The sequence below is a fragment of the Myotis brandtii genome, unplaced genomic scaffold, assembly GCF_000412655.1.
Source record: "Myotis brandtii unplaced genomic scaffold, ASM41265v1 scaffold143, whole genome shotgun sequence".
Classification (NCBI taxonomy): Eukaryota; Metazoa; Chordata; class Mammalia; order Chiroptera; family Vespertilionidae; genus Myotis; species Myotis brandtii.
Genome location: NW_005355115.1, coordinates 552,089 through 569,907, shown reverse-complemented (window position 1 = coordinate 569,907; position 17,819 = coordinate 552,089). Strand labels below are relative to the sequence as shown.

General features: G+C 41.2%; 1 protein-coding gene across 1 annotated transcript in view; it reads right to left on the bottom strand.

The window, feature by feature from the left end:
• Window positions 1-7,873: 7,873 nt before the first annotated feature.
• The window catches only part of TNFRSF21 (tumor necrosis factor receptor superfamily, member 21), a 64,265-nt gene continuing 54,319 nt past the window's right edge, over window positions 7,874-17,819 (bottom strand). The window contains exons 6-7 of the mRNA XM_005860922.2: window positions 11,077-11,305; window positions 7,874-9,316 (exon numbers count right to left, since the gene is read on the bottom strand). Of these exons, the coding sequence (XP_005860984.1) occupies window positions 9,087-9,316; window positions 11,077-11,305 (459 nt within the window). The 3' untranslated portion in view covers window positions 7,874-9,086. The remainder of the gene's footprint in view (window positions 9,317-11,076; window positions 11,306-17,819) is intronic.

Sequence of the window (17,819 nt, the reverse complement as noted above, 5' to 3'; positions counted from 1 at the left end):
AAAACCACAGTGAGATATTACCACACACCTGTTAGGATCAAAAAGTTAAAAAGTTAAAAGATAACAAGTGTTGTTGACAATGTAGAGAAAAAGGGACCCTTGTACACTATTGGTGGAAATGTAAATTGGTGCAGCCACTGTGGAAAACAAAATGGAGGTTCCTCAAAAAATTAAAAATAGAATTATCATATGACCCAGCAATTCCACTTCTGGGTATGCATTCAAAAGAATTGAAATCAGGATCTCAAAGAGATATTAGCATTTCCATGTTCATTGTAGCATTATTCATAACAGCCAACATATGGAAACAGCCTAAATATCAACTTACAGATAAATGGATAAGGAAGATCTGGTATATACACATAATGGAATATTGTTCACACTTATAAAAAGAAAATTCTGACAACATGGATGAATCTTTAGGACATTATGCTAAGTGAAACAAGCCAGTCCTTGAAAGATAAATATTGCATAATTCCATTCACATAAGCTATTTAAAATAATCAAATTTATAGAATAAAAAAGTAGAATAATGGTTGCCAGAGGCGAGAGAGAAAATGGAGAATTATTCATCAATGGGCATAAATTTCAGTTATGCAAGGTGAATTACTTCTAAACATATGCTGCATATCTTTGTATCTATAGTCAATTATACTGTACTGTATGCTTTAAAATTGTTAAGAGGTAGATCACATTTAAGTATTTTTGCTACAATAAAATAAAATTTTTGAAAAAGAAAAAGAATATAATCGTAGTAATTAAAAGCATTAGAAAAATAGGACTTTCAATTTTAAATTCTTGCATTTGTTCAAAACTTTATAAATTCAAGTTTACATATTAGAATGACTAAAATAAAAACATTTTAACAACATTATAAGTAATATATGGCCCACATCCCCAGGGGTCTGCCCACCAGGGAAAGCACCAAAGCCTATACCCCTGGAGACCCACCAACACAGGGCAGTCCCGGGGAAGGCAAGCAGCGAGACTGGGAAGACATAACCTTTACTGGGTAGGATAATCTCCTTCAGTCACTTCCTTGTAGCTTATCAGTAGAGCAGTGACCTTGGAATAGCCCTTATAACGGAACACAGAGATTAACCTAGACAAGATTAAAATCAACAGAACTAGATAGAGACAGGATTTTTGGCAAAGGTCAGATAAGAAACTATGGAAATAAAACAAGGAACTGTAGAAGGTTACCCAAAACATACCATGATGGGATTATAGAGGCATGCTTATAGGATCAAATGGTATGAATGCAGATGTAACAGGACAATAAAGAGAGAACCTGGCTAGGCTGATGATCTGAACGCTGCCTCCGTGTCATTCCTTCATTCTTCGCCAACTCTGTCCACACCTTTGGGAATCCCTGGACCGCTGGGGCTGGACCCCAACAGCAGCTGATCAATGTTTCTCTCTTCCTCTCTCCCTTTCCCTTCCTCTCTCCTAAAATCAATAAAATAAAAAAAAATTTTTAAAAAGATTCAGGTTAAGGTTAAAGATGAATAGTGTCAAGGGCTTTGAATACTTTATAGGAGGAGGAGTTCCATGAAGGGATATATACACTCTATTCTATAAATATGTGATATATACAAACAGTCACATGATTGGCCTTATGTCTGGTCAAGATGGTTTACAGTACACCTGAGAAATGGTGAAGGAGTAAATGTATAAATGATATGAACTTCTTGCTTTTATAGTAATTCTTCACTATACCTATATTTTCCTTATGGTTTCCCCCCTTTTCAACCTACCTCACTTCCCAAAGCTTTGAAATGCATGGAACACCAATTGTTATTGTGTTGCTTTTGACACAATTTTTCTTGAAATGAATACGAAGGAGGGCTGACACTATGGAACTTTGCAATATTTTCCTTGATTCATTTTTTGTTTGACTCTCTTAAGGTCCTTTTTAGTGTTTCCATCATTTTATGTAGACACATTTGATTATAATGTCCATACATCTGGTCCCCTTACGGAGCTGTGAACCCGAGTTTGGAACCTGCATGCCTTCATTTATTCAACATATAGTGACTGAGCACCTACCGTGTTCCAGGCACTATTCCAGGTGCTGAAGATACAGCAGTGTACAGACAAATGGCCTGTTCCTGTTGGTAGTTACAACGTTGTATGGAATTCTTCTTTGTATTTCCATAGTTCCTGGCCCATGGTAGGTGGTTAAATGTTTCATGGATGGATGGGTGGAGTAATAAAATGAATATTTCTGATGTCAGATACACTTATTTAAGCAAAATAAACCCAAACCTGATGGGAAATTGGCTTCCTGAGAGAATGAGAAACAACTGTCATGACTATTGCAAATGAGCTATTGCTTTGCCTCTTCCTCCATCCCCACGAGATTTTCTGCTTAGCATTTTGCTCCGTATAAAGCAGTAGGTGAACAAAACAAGACGATGTCAGCAATGTCCTTTGGAGAGATGAAGAACTACTAAAAGACTCTTAAGAAATCTTTGACCTTTTTTCTCATGAAGATTTTAATTATAAGCAATTTCTGTGCTGAGAAATATAAAAAGATTGGCCAGAAAATAGCTGCTATGCTCCTCTCTGAAATTCTAAGCTTGAATTGTCTCCATTTGAATTTTGCCTCATTCTAATGTTTGTTTCGGCCAAGTCCAGGAGAGGATCTAAAATCATAAAGAGGTTGGGGGGTGGAGTGCCACAGCAGGACAAGAGGCTGATTCTCTGCAGATTGTACTAAAATGCTCCTCACAAAGCTATTACTAACATTTTAAGTCTGGTCCATGTAACTCTTACCTTGGTTTTGAGGTGTGTAGATTCACTGGATGCCATAGAAATATTCTAAAACTAATATTAATATATAAGTTTTTTTAAAATTAAACAATACACACAACATGGTACAAAACTTACAAGGCTCCAAAGAACAAATTGCCCAGCTTGTGTAGCTCAGTGTTGAGTGTCGACCTATGAACCAGGAGGTCACTGCTTGATTCTGTCAGGGCACATGCCAAGCTGTGAGTTTCATTCCCAGTAGGGGGCATGCAGGAGGCAGCCGATCAATGATTCTCTCTCATGGTTGATGTTTTTTTTTGTTTGTTTGTTGTTTTTTTTAATATATATTTTATTGATTTTTTACAGAGAAGAAGGGAGAGGGATAGAGAGTTAGAAACATCGATGAGAGAGAAACATCAATCAGCTGCCTCCTGCACGCCCCCCACTGGGGATGTGCCCACAACCAGGGTACATGCCCTTGACCGGAATCGAACCCGGGACCCTTGAGTCCGAAGGCCGACGCTCTATCCACTGAGCCAAACCGGTTCGGCCATGGTTGATGTTTTTATCTCTCCCTCTCCTTTCCTCTCTAAAATAAATAAAAACTTAAAAATTAAAAAAAAAAGGATCCAAAACCAAATAATGATAAAAATGTGTCCTTCCTCTCCTCTTCCTGTCTCCTGGCCAACCTGTTCCTCTCCCTAGAGAGGAACATTAATGTGTTTCTTATATCCTATATATTGTATGAATATCTATGTTTTGGAAATAACAAGACTCCAGCATCCAAACATGTTTCACATATGCAGCTACTTGGAAGTCAAATAGACTATGTAAAAACTTTTTCAGATTTCTAATTCTAACAATTCCTGCACACATGATTAATTTTATTTTCTACTTATTTTCAAGAAAAGAAGCAAAAAGGGATTATCTTGGAATTACGAAGGAGTGCTGGTGGGGACTAAAGCAACGTGGCTCTGTCATTAACAGGCAGATACAGCCTGACTTCCCACCTAAAAACGACAGGCTTTCTAGATGACAACCAAGCTCCTTCCAAAGGTAAGACCCTCAATACTGCTAAACAAGAGATCACACTTGCTCTTCTCCAAAGCTCAAGATGTACCCACAGGACTGTACAATGTTGTACCTGTTGTACCCACAGGACTGTACAACGAGATGGATGCTCCAATGACTCAGGTGCTACAAATCTGAGATTCTCTGATACAGTCAGTGCAGTTTTATGACTCATTGCAGGTTACTTCATTGCTTTGACTATTGAGAAAACTTCAATCAAATATATATAGAAATATAAATAACATCACTTCCCAAATGTTCTTGACTAATCATATATTATACATTATGCTCAAAACCACAAATTGATTAGTTGCAGATTTTATCAATACAATGTAAGCTTTAGAATGTTGCCCCATCCATACTTGGTATTGTATCAACTCTTAACAGTTCCATAAGCTTTTACAGTAAGGTTATGGGCCCTACAGCAAGTCTACAGAGCTGAGCAGGACTGTCCATAGGAAAATTACAATGGCAGATTTATCCCTGTAAGATTTATCCATGCGATCTGGGGTGAGGCTTGAGAAGCACTCCCTTTGCAAGCTCTTCTATTAGTGGTTCTCAAACCAACTCTACTTTGGAACCTCCTGAGGAGCTTTTTTTTGTTTTGTTAATCCTCATCCGAAGGTATTTTTCCATTGATTTTTAGAGTGGAATGGAGGGGGAAAGACGGAGAGAAACATTGAAGTGAAAGAGACACATTGGTTGGTTGCCTCCTGCACACGCCCTGACTAGGGCCAGGGATCAAGCCTGTAACCCAGGTACCTGTCCTTGACCAGAATCCAACCTGGGACCCTTCAGCCTGTGAACGGACACTCTACCCACTGGGCCAAACCTGCTAGGGCCTGAGGAGTTTAAAAATGCAGATGTCTGGGTCCCATCCCCTGAGATTCTGATGTAATTGATCTGGGGTACAGCCTACGCATTGGGTTCCTAAAGCTCCCCTGCTCATCCCAGTGTGCAGTCAGGACTGAGAGCTTCTGCTGTAGATTTCGATCTGGGTTGCCTGCCTGGAAATCTCTTTGGATCAACAGAAATTGTTTACTTCCCTCCCGTGGAATTAGTGTAATCTCCATTATTAGCGCTACTCTGCGTGAAAGCGAGGCATAATCTCAGGCCACTCAGTGTGATCTGGAGACCAGCAACATCCACATCACCAGGCACCCGACCCCCAACAACTGACACAGAATCTGCATTTTAACAAGATCCCCAGGTGTTTCACTTGCTCATTCAAGTTTAAGGAGCTCAGCAGAGTGGCCTTAACCACTATGCTGTACACCTGAAACTAAAAAAAATATTGAATGTAAATTATACTTAAAAATTTTAAAAAATAAATAAGAGCGTTTGAAACAGTGGGGGGAAAAACTCTGGGCCTGCCTTCACAGACTGCTCATGCCCAGGTGATTCTTATCTACAGGAAGGTGGAGAACCACTGAAGCACGCCCAACCTGTCCCCAGGGTAGGAGTCATTCTCTCCTTTGCAAAGCAGCCCAATCTAATTGCTTAAAACAGGGATCCTCAAACTTTTTAAACAGGGGGCCAGTTCACTGTCCCTCAGACCGTTGGAGGGCCGGACAATAGTTTAAAAAAAAACTATGAACAAATTCCTATGCACACTGCACATATCTTATTTTGAAGTAAAAAAACAAAACGGGAACAAATACAATATTTGTATTTGCATGTGGCCCGCGGGCCGTAGTTTGAGGACCCCTGGCTTAAAAGCTCCTCTGCATTTAACCTAAATCAACCCCGAGGAAACAGTGGTCTCTCTAAAGCAGTGGTTCTCAACCTTGGCTGCACATTAGAATCACCTGGGAATCTTTAAAATCCTGATTTCTGGGCCTCATCCTCCAGAAATTCTGTTTCTTTGTTACTAATGTTGTGGCTCCACCCCATAACAAAGAAACAAAATTTCCGGAGGATGGGGCCCAGAAATCAGGATTTTAAAAAGATTCCCAGGTGATGCTAATGTGCAGCCAAGGTTGAGAACCACTGCTCTAAAGAAAAACCGTCTCTTCCTTAGCCCTTCATAATACGGACGAGTCTTTCCCTTGCCCGTGTGATCTTCATCAGGCTTCGACTCCCCAGCGTTTGCTCCTGATTCTGTTTCTTGCTCTTCTGGTTACTCCCACCCCCCACCCCACACTGGAAACCTTCCAGTTCAGCACACCCCTCAAATTACACAGCTCAAACCAGAGGAAACCTCCAACGTGAGCAACGTAGTATAGAAAGGAGACTATCAACTCGGATCAGAATATTGTATTTTTAATCATGCAGCAGGAGGTCGCTTTATGGTTTGTTTTTAGAAAAGCTCTGTATCATGTTAACTTAATATTAACCTTGTTTAACCACAACTGCTATATCCCTTTCCCCTGGGTCTTCAAGAGACACCACCAATACTTTCACAATTATGCATTGAACGTAAGTCCAGAGCTTTACTTATAACCCACATACATTTCATCACTTGATCTTTGCCCACCGTTTCAGCCCAACAGTTCTGGTTACTAGTCCTGGATAAACAGTCTTGGATTCAGATTCAAGTCTGACCTCTACAACTCTGCTGTAGGGCCTTACGCAAGCGCCTTAGCCTTTGTAAGCCTACTTTTCACTGTATAGGTACAATAATAGTTCCTATCATAGGCCAGTTGTAAGGATTCAATAAGGTAATGTAAAAAGCCCTTTGTAAAGTACAAAGCTGTGCAAATGGTTAAGACTCAGCGGTTCTCAACCTGTGGGTCGCGAACAATGAAAATACATCCTGCATATCAAATATTTACATTACGATTCATAACAGTAGCAAAATTACAGTTATGAAGTAGCAATGAAAATAATTTTATGGTTGGGGGTCACCACAACATGAGGAACTGTATTAAAGGGTCGCGGCATTAGGAAGGTTGAGAACCACTGGTTAAGAGCATCCCCAAGCTTTGAATAATTCACACTTAATAACCGTAATATTTTTGCATCCACTCATTGTTTTCCACCCTCACAATAAGTAAGTGGCCGTCCTGAAATCTTTTGTAATAAAAAATCTTTCTCCTCCACTACCATCTATGACCCATTCTAGTTTGCTTTTTTTTAAAACCTTTTTCTTTTTTTTCTTTTTTTAAGAGAGAGGAAGAGGGAGCGAGAGCAAAAAACATCAACACGAGAGAGAAACAGACCTGTTGCCTCCCTCATGCACCCCAACTGAGGATCAAACCCGCAACCTGGGTATGTGCCCTGACCGGGAATTGAACCCACAACCTTTTGGTACTCAGAATGATGGTCCAACAAGCTGAGCCACACTGGCCAGGGCTAGTTTGCTTTTTTGTGTGTGAGTTCTTGTCTTCTGTCCACAAGAGGAGGGGAAACATAGCCTGAGAACCAGTTAAACCAAATACCAGGATAGTTCCTTAGAAACACCCATGTGGAAGTAGATGACACAAAAATACCCTGTCGTGTTCCTGACACGGGTCATAGTGTTCAGACAGAGTATCTACTTCCAGTTTCTCATGGAAAGAAGAACTCAAAATTGCTGATTCTAGGCACTGGAATTGTTGAGCCAGGGTTCCCAAGATAAGCTGTGATAAAATATAATAAATGCAATGTAATGTAATATATCGTACCATAAGATTTCTCCAAGCCTTACTGCCAAGAAAGATGTTACTCGGGGCAATGTGGTTTCATACAGAAGCCAATGAACTTGTATAGACCCCATGAGTGATACGTTTCCTAGATGGAAATGAGTAAGACGAATATACTCCAAGGCCTCACCATTTGTACCTCTCCACCCCTAAATCCTCAATTCTTAACATAGGTAACAATCTCAAAATCAGGAGCCTCAGGTTTACACAGTGAAAGAAGAGGAAATGCTCGGCCACTTAGTGCTCGGTAATCCTTCTCTGTGAATCTCCAGGGACTTTTCCAGACACAAACTTTTGCTAATTTGCATGATTTACAGAATAGAAAGGCTGAGGTTTTTATAACCTAAATACTTTCCCAAGAGATGAATCAAAGAGTTATAAGGTGAGCACATGTACAAGGCAAGGATTCAATATACTCAGACTACTCAGGTAACAAACACCTAATATTTATTAATAAATTAGTACACTTGAAGGCATTTTTCTGATATCAGTCCCTCACCACTATCCACAAACCCCTCCCACACAAAGGGAGTCCACATCACCTTTGATTTAGAATCTGACAACTGAGCATTAGAGAGTATGTTTATAAATGGAAGCAGAGGTGCAAATATATCAGACAAGAGCTCTTACAGCTGCAGCCACTTTTGACGTGATTGAATGATGCAGGAATCCCACCGAGACCAAGGCCTTGATCCAGGGCAAACTGGACCTGTCAACTACTTGTGGATAAAAAATAAAAAAAACACCTTGAAAGCAAAGCGGGGCAAATTCCCTATGGAAAAGGTGCCCTGACACTCAGTTGTGACCTTCCAAAGTGCAGCAATATGTTCCCGAACAGCTTGACCCCGAAAAGATGAAGTTCAAGTTCTTTGGTGGTCCAATTGTTAAGCCACTTAAATAGCAGGTCCTGGTGGCTTGAGGATTTCACGTCTCCAGCCCAGAGCGCATTAGTGTAAGAGGAGGACAAGTAATCAAGCATTCTACATGGTGTCCAGGTGAAAACCAGACAATTGGCAACGGTGTGGTCAAGTTTCGGCCATGAGTATGAACAACACAACAAGGCATATGAAAAAGACAACGCAACATCTCATTGAATTACAGTAACTCGACAGGGTCTTACGTGTCCTTCACCCTTAAGAAAATTCGCAAGTGACAATCATAAAAAAATGGTAAGAATAAAAAACATAGATGTGGAGGTTGAGACACGCAGACCGCTGACAGAATTCACAGGGCGCCATCACACTGCTGAAGAGGCTCACAGTCCGGTGCGCTGGAGCAGTCACAATGCATTTGTGCTACATGAAGTGAACGTAAAGTGCGCAGAACAACTTGGAAAATACATAAGAAGGCAAAACAGAGAAAATATGGAACCTAAAAAACTTTAGTGGTGGGTATTTTGCAACAGTTATATCTTGCAAAGGTTTATAAACTAACTTCCCAGAAGGGGGGAAAAAAACAAAAAAAGGAAAGAACTCAAAAGACTGGCCATATACTTACTCTGTTACACACACACACACACACACACACACACACACACACACACAAACATACACATACACATACCAAAAGCAACAACAAGAAAACCAACCACCCTGACACTAAGATGAGTAACTTCCAGAGTGCTGTCTTCCCTGCGTCCTACAACAGGTCGGGAAGATGGCTATAAACAGAGTCTAGGAGGGTCTGGCTGGCTTCCTGGCTCTTGACGCCAATAATCTCAAATAGCCGGTCCAGCTTGTCCTCAGCCTGAGGAATCTCTTCAATCACACGCAGCTCCTCAGGATTCAGAATGTGGAGCATGTCATCAAAAATAGGCTGCAAGTCACAGGGGTCCAGGCGTACCTGCCGCAAAACCGTGTCCTTCTTTTCTGCACAGGGAAGAGAAGAGGACAGCGGTAAAGGGACTGTGCTGGGGGCCAGGGAGGACAGCTAAGCGTGACAGCTACTCTCCCCCCAGGCTATCCCCAACCTACCACCCCAAGGTGAGTGAGGGAACCTCTGGCATATTTTGAACAACACAGGAGTTCTTACTTGCATTGCATGTAAGAAAACAAAATAATATTTGCCTAATAAAGATCAGACAAAGATCTGCTTCAATGGGTTGTTGATGTGCGTGTCTTTTAACAGGACCTTTGCCTAACCCTAAATGACTTCTAAATTCTTCTTAAACTCAGAAGGAAAATATTGCAATACCTTTTAAAAAATCTGAAAAACTACCCCCCCCCCAAATATTTTACTAGTTTCCCCATCAGTAGTTTGCTCACTAAACAAAAGACCTCAACCCACCTTCCCCCCGCCCTGTTTATTCCAAGTCAATGTAATCTAATTATATGACTGTCTACTTATGATGCCATATTTTAAAACTGAACTGCTAAGAGCAAAAATACATCCATGAGAAAATAATGCTTCTTGGGTCATGCCTTACAGTGGTGTGAGAAACTATAACTTATCTATATATATAAAAGCCTAAGTGACCGTTCACCGGTAGCTATAATGTGTAATGACCACCAGGGGACAGACGCTCTGATGGGCAGGTTAGGTTGCTGCTGGGGCCCTGTCAGCCCCGAATTTGGTTCACCCGCACCCCGGGCCCAGAGAGGAATGAGGAGGGAGCCCGATTCCTCATGGAATCGCCCATGGGTTAGCTTGTTGCTGGGGCCCTGTTGGGCCTAAATCTGGTTCAGCCACACCAGATTCCCTTTCAATGTGCACAAAATCTGTGCACCGGGCCACTAGTTATTATAAAAATCTTTCTCACCTGGCTGGCATGGCTCAGTGGTTGAATGTCGATCTATGAACCAGGATGTCATGGTTAGATTCCTGGTCAGGGCACAATCCCCAGTAGGGGCATGCAGGAGGCAGCCAATCAATGATTCTCTCTCATCATTTATATTTCTCTCTCTCTCTCTCCCTCTCCCTTCCTCTCTAAAATCAATAAAAATATTTTTTTAAAAAGCTTTCTCTAAAATATAACACAAAGTATAAAATAGATAAATATAAATACGTAAAGTATTTAAAATATAAGTATGTAAAATAGAACATATTTTATAAATTATAAAATAGAACATAAAATATAACCCTTCACTAAAATATAACTGGAATTAAACAAACTAGGAAATTCCTAACAAAATATCTGTCATTGATATAGTGTGCATGTTAATTCCTAACCCTGCTATTAAAAACTGAAAGTGGCAAATTATCTACCAAAAGTACCAACCCACAATGCTTAAAATATAGTTATTTACAACTAAGCTTAACAGTGAATTTTAATTCAAGTCATTAAAACCTATACTTCAGTCACTCAAGAGAGGCTAATGCTTTATATCTGTGGGTTCTGCAAGCCTGGTAAATAATTTTCAGAAAACCTGCCAGACTACATTTTATCGGACCTTTTCTGAAACACACATTTGATAGCATCATGAGGATCAAGGGTGACGGGCACTCCAGGAGCACAGGCTCTCAGACAGACAGCCGGGGCTATTAAGAGTTTCCACGTGGATCCCCACTGGCTAACGACATGATTTCTCCCGGGCCGGCCTTATCACGTTGCTGGGACAGGTTCTCTAGGACTTGGAAGTGGCAGGGAGGCATCCTGAGGGCTCTTACGGGGAAGGCTTCACGGCTGTACCTTTGGTAATAAAGGAGCCCGTCCTGCTCAGCGCAGAGGAGCCACTGGATGTGGAGTCGCAGCGAAGAAGGGGCTCGGACTCGTCCACGAAGAAGCCCTTGCTCTTCTCCAGCGGGGAGGGCTCCACGGTCAGGAGGGTGGAATTCTCAAGTTTCGGGTTGGGGCTGGGGATGGGGCTCGGGCTAAGTGGGCTGGGGCTCATCGGGAGAGCCAGTTTGTCGGCGTCCAGCTGTGGGAGGGAACAACAAAAAGAATGTGTTTAATGATATACTTAAAAGTCACAGAGAAAGAAAATGAAATTAAAATGTTCTCAGATGCTTTTCTGTCTCATTTAATATTTTATAGATAAAGTCTCTCATTGACAGTCCTTACTAACTTACCATATTATTGTTAAACACACACAAACTCACCATACACAACACTTGAAAAAAAATTTTATTGCTTTTTTAGAGAAAGAGGAAGGGAGAGAGCGAGCAACATCGATGTGAGAGAGGAACATCAATCGGTTATTTTTATTGATTTTTTAGAGAGAGAGGAATGGAGAGAGCGAGGAACATTGATGTGAGAGAGGAACATCAATCGGTTGCCATCTGCACACTCCTACTAGATAGAGCTCAAAACCCAGGCATGCACCCTGACCAGGAATTGAACCAGCAACCTTTCAGTGCCTGGGATGATACTCAACCAACTAAGCTACACAGGCCAGGACCACACAGACTTTTAAACCCTTCGAAAATATACATAAGAATATGTATGACATTAAAAATCCAGAAGCATATATATCGAGCTGTCACCTCAGAGGAGTAGAACTGGACAGGGAACAAAGGGGAAGATCTCCAACTTACAATGTAATTTTGTAGAGCTAGAAAAGGTCTTAGATAATAACTGGTATACTCCTCTCTGATATGGTTTGAATTATGTCCCTCCATCTCCAATTCATATGTTGAAGCTGTAACTCCCTGTATCTCAGAATATGGCTGTATTCAGAGATAGAGCCTTTGAAGAAGTAAGTGAGTCCTGGCCAGGTGGCTCTCAGTTGGTTAGAGCACTGTCCTATGCCAAGGTTGTGAGTTCAATCCCCAGTCAGGGCACATACGAGAATCAACCAGGGAATAAATAAATAAGTAGAACAATAAATCAATCTCTCTTTTTTTCTCTCAAAACAATAAAATTTTAAGAAAATCTTAAGGAGATAATTGAGGTACAATTGGGTGCTAATCCAGTATGACTGTTGTCCTTATAAGAAGGCACAGACACACACACAGAGGGAAGATCATGTGAAGACACAGGGGGGAGATGACATCTTCTCCGAGAGAAGCCTCAGAAGACACCAACCCTGGTGACACTTTGATCTCAAAGGTCTAGCCTTCAAAATTGTGAGGAAATACATTTCTGTTGTTTAAGCTTCCCAGTCTGTGCTACTTTCTTATGGAAGCCCTAGCAAACTAATTACACCTCTTTACAAGTACGGAAACCGAGGCCTCCAGAAGTGACTTAATTAAGGACTCCCAACCAGTAAGTGCCAGCACTAAGTCTAGATTCTAGGTTTCCTGATTTCCATTTCAAACTAGCTCAGAAATTAAAATTGTTTGAAAGAACGAGAACAGAGCACCCAAAGCACGAGCATGAAGCTTGCCTTCTGTAGTGGGCACCAGAGAGACAATAACAAAAAGCAAACACGAGATGGTTTCTGATGGAGAGAGTGAGCTTCATGGCCACCCGGGCTGGTGTGCAGACAAGAATCAAAGTAGGATGACAGCATGCTGCAACTTTGGCCAGGTGAGGTAGAATCAAGGCTGTGCCCGGTGTATAGTGGAGAAGGGGGAATTGATAGTGTTATCACCCCCATTTTGCAGGTGAAATAAGGTCACACAGCTACTGGGAGAAAACCAGTGTTCACCTCAGGTCTGCCATCTCTACACAGCCCCGTCGTTTGACACTATACTTCAGAACTCTGGCAGGTACTTGTGGTATTTTCTAGTCCATCGACTTTATCTTTTCATTGGCTCTTCTGGCATGGATGAAAATCTGGGAGCAGGTCACACAGGGCAGGGTTCAGGGATGAGCACTCTTCCCAGAGCTGTTAATCACTACTCATGACTTCACTCACACAAGTCAACTTCAAGTTCCTCAGCCAAGAAGACATTGACCCTCCTTTCAAATCATCACGTTGAATAGTTGTAAAACGCACAAAGCAAACACAACTGCCTCTTTTACAACCTTTAAGGCCTAAGAAATTCTTGCAGTGGACTGCAGATTCTGAAGACCACTGATTACCTCACGTCTAATGTTGTTCCAAGAGCATTTTTCCTCTGTACAACCACCCACACCTCACTTTTGCTTCCACTGCAAGTTTAAGACTTGGAAAACACGCATTCCCAGCAGCCCCCGTCCGATCCACAGATAAGTTTTATGTATATGCTTTTAACATTTTCTTTCAATAGGCCCTGGCATGTGCCCCTGCTCCCTGCAAATGCACATGGCCATTCATGCCAATACACGGTTTTCATTCACTCAGACAAAGAGCACTTGTCTACACTCTGGTTCTCAGGGACATTACATTGGACAACATGGTCAGTCAACATAGTGCACTATTCTTGCTTAAAAAGCAATTCCCACACACAAATCACATGATAACAGGCTAAGAAATAAGATGTCCACCCACCTATTTCCTGAACTCAGTTCAAAACTTTAAATATTTAACCCCCTCCCCCTACTTTTGCCAAAGGACTAATCATGTGATTTCCAACATAACCTGGGAAGACAGAATGCTGATGTGATACTCTCCTGTAATTAGGAATGAGTCAAGTGAATATGAAAATGCCCCTAGGGATTGTTTTAGCATCACCACACTGGAGCTAAGCTAACATCTACCACTAAAGCCAGAGACCATGACAATCATCTTTCTAGAAAATCTATTCTACTAAGGATACACAGTAGCTGGTTGCATTCGAGATTTCTCTAAAGTTATATGCATTTTTTCACTCTAAGAAAAAAAATTGATCCTAAAAACTTACTTTTTTCCACTTTACTTTAATATTTACAATATCTCCCCAAATTGGTTTGCAACACAGCATGTAACTCAAGCACTGTGTTACCTGTGGGAGCTCTCATCAGAAATTCAGTCATCAGGATATTTGGAATAAATGAATTCTTTATTTTATTAATTCAGAAAGTCCTTGGTTCGGTATGGAGTTTATAGCAACTGAAGAACACTTATAATAAGATTTAGAAACTGAAACAGAAGACAGATATTCTAAATAAGAAAGCCAGCTTTCCACAGAAGAGGGTCTTTTCTTACAAAAGCTTTGAGTGTAAACTTTTCAAAACATGCACAAAATGAGTAACTTAATTTATTCCTTATGCTTCTTTGAACTTTCCAAATTCTCTGCAGGGACATATTAACTTTATAATTAAGAAAACAATAAATGTTATTTTTGAAAGCAGTCACCACTGATAAGTATATTTTCCTTCTGCTAACTCGAAAATGTTGTGGCCGCAGCCTCTTTTATTTATATCGGTAGCCAAGAAACAGGATAGTTGGAAGAGCATCTACTTGGCTGAGCTCCTCTCTATACTTTTGTTAAATGTTCATGGGCACAAAAGGGCAACACCCCCCCCCGCCCCAAAAAAAAACCCCCACAAAAACCTCTTGCAGTCAGACAGATATTAAGATGTAAAAGAAAGGCCCCTGGGAAAACTTGGCCAATGAAGGAAATGTATCCACCAGATATCTGAAGCCCCTTTGGAGAAATGTGAAAAGTTCGGTTCTTAGCCATGTTTTATAGCCATGAGGTCACCACGCTAACTTGGAAGGCTCAATTGAGAAATGAGGTAGAGACAGTAAGACAGACCAAAAGGGGAGTGGGGAAGGGATAATAAAGAAAGAGCCAGACCCAAAACAGATGGTTCTATTGTGGAAACTTCAAGAGCATGTACTATATTTTGGCCAAATGAGCCCCAAATGTCCTTCTGATTAGTTTCTTTCCGTGGAAGTACACTTAGTCCTTCCGGAGACTGCAGTTATTAGTCCACCCTGAAATGGGAAGAGATAAATGGTTCCCCTGACTCAACAGCTGAGTCACACGTAGAGGAGCTCCACCGCTGAGCTGACCATCTTCCTTTGATTTCCAGAGCCACCCAAATCGGTTAGTACACGGGGTACTGACTGAACTGTGTGAGCTTGAACACCTCTGGGCTACAGAGGTTGGTAGCCATGTTTATGAGAACAAGGATTTTACTTGTACTCGCGTTGTACTGGAATGAGCCATTTCCAGCTGTGTCCTTAGAACCCTCTCTCCTACCTCAACCAGAGCCCCCAAACTGAGTGCTCACTCTGGGTGCTCCACCAAATCACAACCAGAAACTGAAGCTGGAGCTAAAGTCTCCTCTTTTCATATCAAACCAAAAGACCACTTGGTTGCCTGGCCTTCCCTAAGATGCTAGGAAATGGAAGGTCAAGTGTTTCACTAGCCCCTTGGGAGGGTGGAGCTGGGAATGGTAAAGGAAAGTCCTTCCGAGCTTTATCCAAGAAAAGGGCGGTATATACATGAAACAAGATTTTGAGAGCACTTTTCTTCTCTCCTAAGAGCTAGCAGCATTCCTGAATATATTCTACCAACAGGAATGTGCCCAGAACTCTGGCCTCAGAGCTACCTTTTCAGCATGCATTTCATTTTCCCCACAGTCAACTTTTAAAAATCAAAGTCATGAAAATCCTGGAATATCATTGCAAGGGAAGGTGTGATCTTAGAAAAACCATTTCCTTCTGCAGACCTGTTTCCCTGTTTCTAAACAAAAAAGTCTAGACAAGGTCATCTCTGTTCAAATTATGTCATTTATTGTGTGTCTTCCTATTGCTATTTCATTCTCTACTCCCATCCCAACCCCAACCCCAAATCCCTTTCTCCTTCCAAGTTACCGCCAACTGGTTCACTCAACTAAGGTTTACCTCCGAGTTAATTTCAATTACTACCCAATTACAATCTCCCTGTGGATGCACAATCTGTTTTCATAAAACTAATTAACAACTTTGATGCCTCAGTAACCCCCTGAAATGAAGCAGTAATTACCCAGCCTGGGTGCTCCTTACCAATCTGCTAAAATGATTCAACTTAAACCCCTGGCTCCTGGCACTGCCCATCTGGATTCCAGGAGACACCCCTTGTCCTCTCTGCAGCCAGATATGCCTGACAGACTCAAGAGGAAAGCTTCTTAGAGTCAAAAGTCACCCTTTCAACTAAACTTTTCCTCCAGACCTCATCTAACACTTAGAAAAATTTCCATCACTTTAAAAACAGTTTTTAAAAGCCTATTTGCTAAATTCAATGAAATCAAATTGCTATTCCATCTAAGTTGACCAGCTTGTTACACAGATCCAGGATGCGAAAAGGACCATTAAAAAATAGGCCATTATTAATACTGTGCAAAATGATCCAGCATGAAATATATGTAATCCATTTGCTGTTAAGGTAGCTTTTTATTAGCTCCATTTTACAGATGAGAAAACTGAGGCTCTAAGAGGTTTAAGTAACCCAATCAAGGTCACAAAGCTCCAGGATTCAAGATCGGGTCTGTCTAGTTTCAACTAATCCTCTTTTCGGAGCCTTGTCACTTCCCTGTCTGGACCCACTGCATTTAGGGAAATTGACAAACCCTATAAACTCAATATAAAGAGTCTAAGGAGCTGCCCTGGCCCCTTAGCTAGAGTGAAGGGGTCAGAGACCGGGTCTACAAGGATCTGTCACTCAATGGCAGAGCTTACACCCTAACTGGTTGACTGCCTGGAGACAAAGATGAGAGAATTCTGTCAATACCAATCACTTCAACTGTAGCCAATAACTTTGTTGTCTATTGGAAAATATTTCAGATCCAACAGACCAGTGACTGTTTAAAAAAACAAATTCCATTTATATTAAAGGTTTATTTCAAAGGAATTAATACACAAGTAAATACATAACTACAACTACTTAAGGATTTTAATAGCTAAAGCTTGTTTCTCCTGCTTTCCCAGCTGCTCATGTAAATGAGATTTCATGACCTCCTATGTAGGTAAGTGCAATGGAGCTCCACTAAAAACAAGCATTATTCTCCAAATCCAGGATTCCAGCTATAAATGAGGGCTCAGATAATCAGGGTTACCAGCCCTGATACCAAGGAAATACCTATAAACAATGATTTCTCCCTTAAAACAAACAAACAAACAAAAACAAATACCCCGCCCCAAGAAAAAAAGAAAAATCGAGGCAGGTTTCTTTAAAATCCTAAATGACAGTTTTACAGGCGGTGTTGGTGAAATTGGACCTCGGTTCTTGAGTTTGTTTGGCAAAGAAAGATTTCAGAGCCAAGAACTCAAATTATAGGAGCAAGTTTATTCAGAAAGTTAGAGGTAATAGAAGGGCCCTTGAAGCTTAGGAGAGAGAAAGGCAGAGGTTAACATTCCTGGGGGTTTTAAAGGATGATTGCTTAGGGGAGTACCTCAACACAATACTCATCAGCTTTATGCTGATGCGCCAAAATCAGATTTATTCCCCCAACTTCATCCGTCCTCAGGTGTGGTTGACACAAATGGCACTGACTGGATTTCTGTTATCTCCTGAGGAGGAGGATGTAAGTTATTTACCCTCTGGCTGGGGAGAAGTGTAAACTACTTACTTTTAAGTGTCCTTGGTTAGGGAAGATAGGATTTTTCGGTTTATTAAATGGCTGTAAACTGTTTGGCGGTTTAACTATCTCAGTTTCCC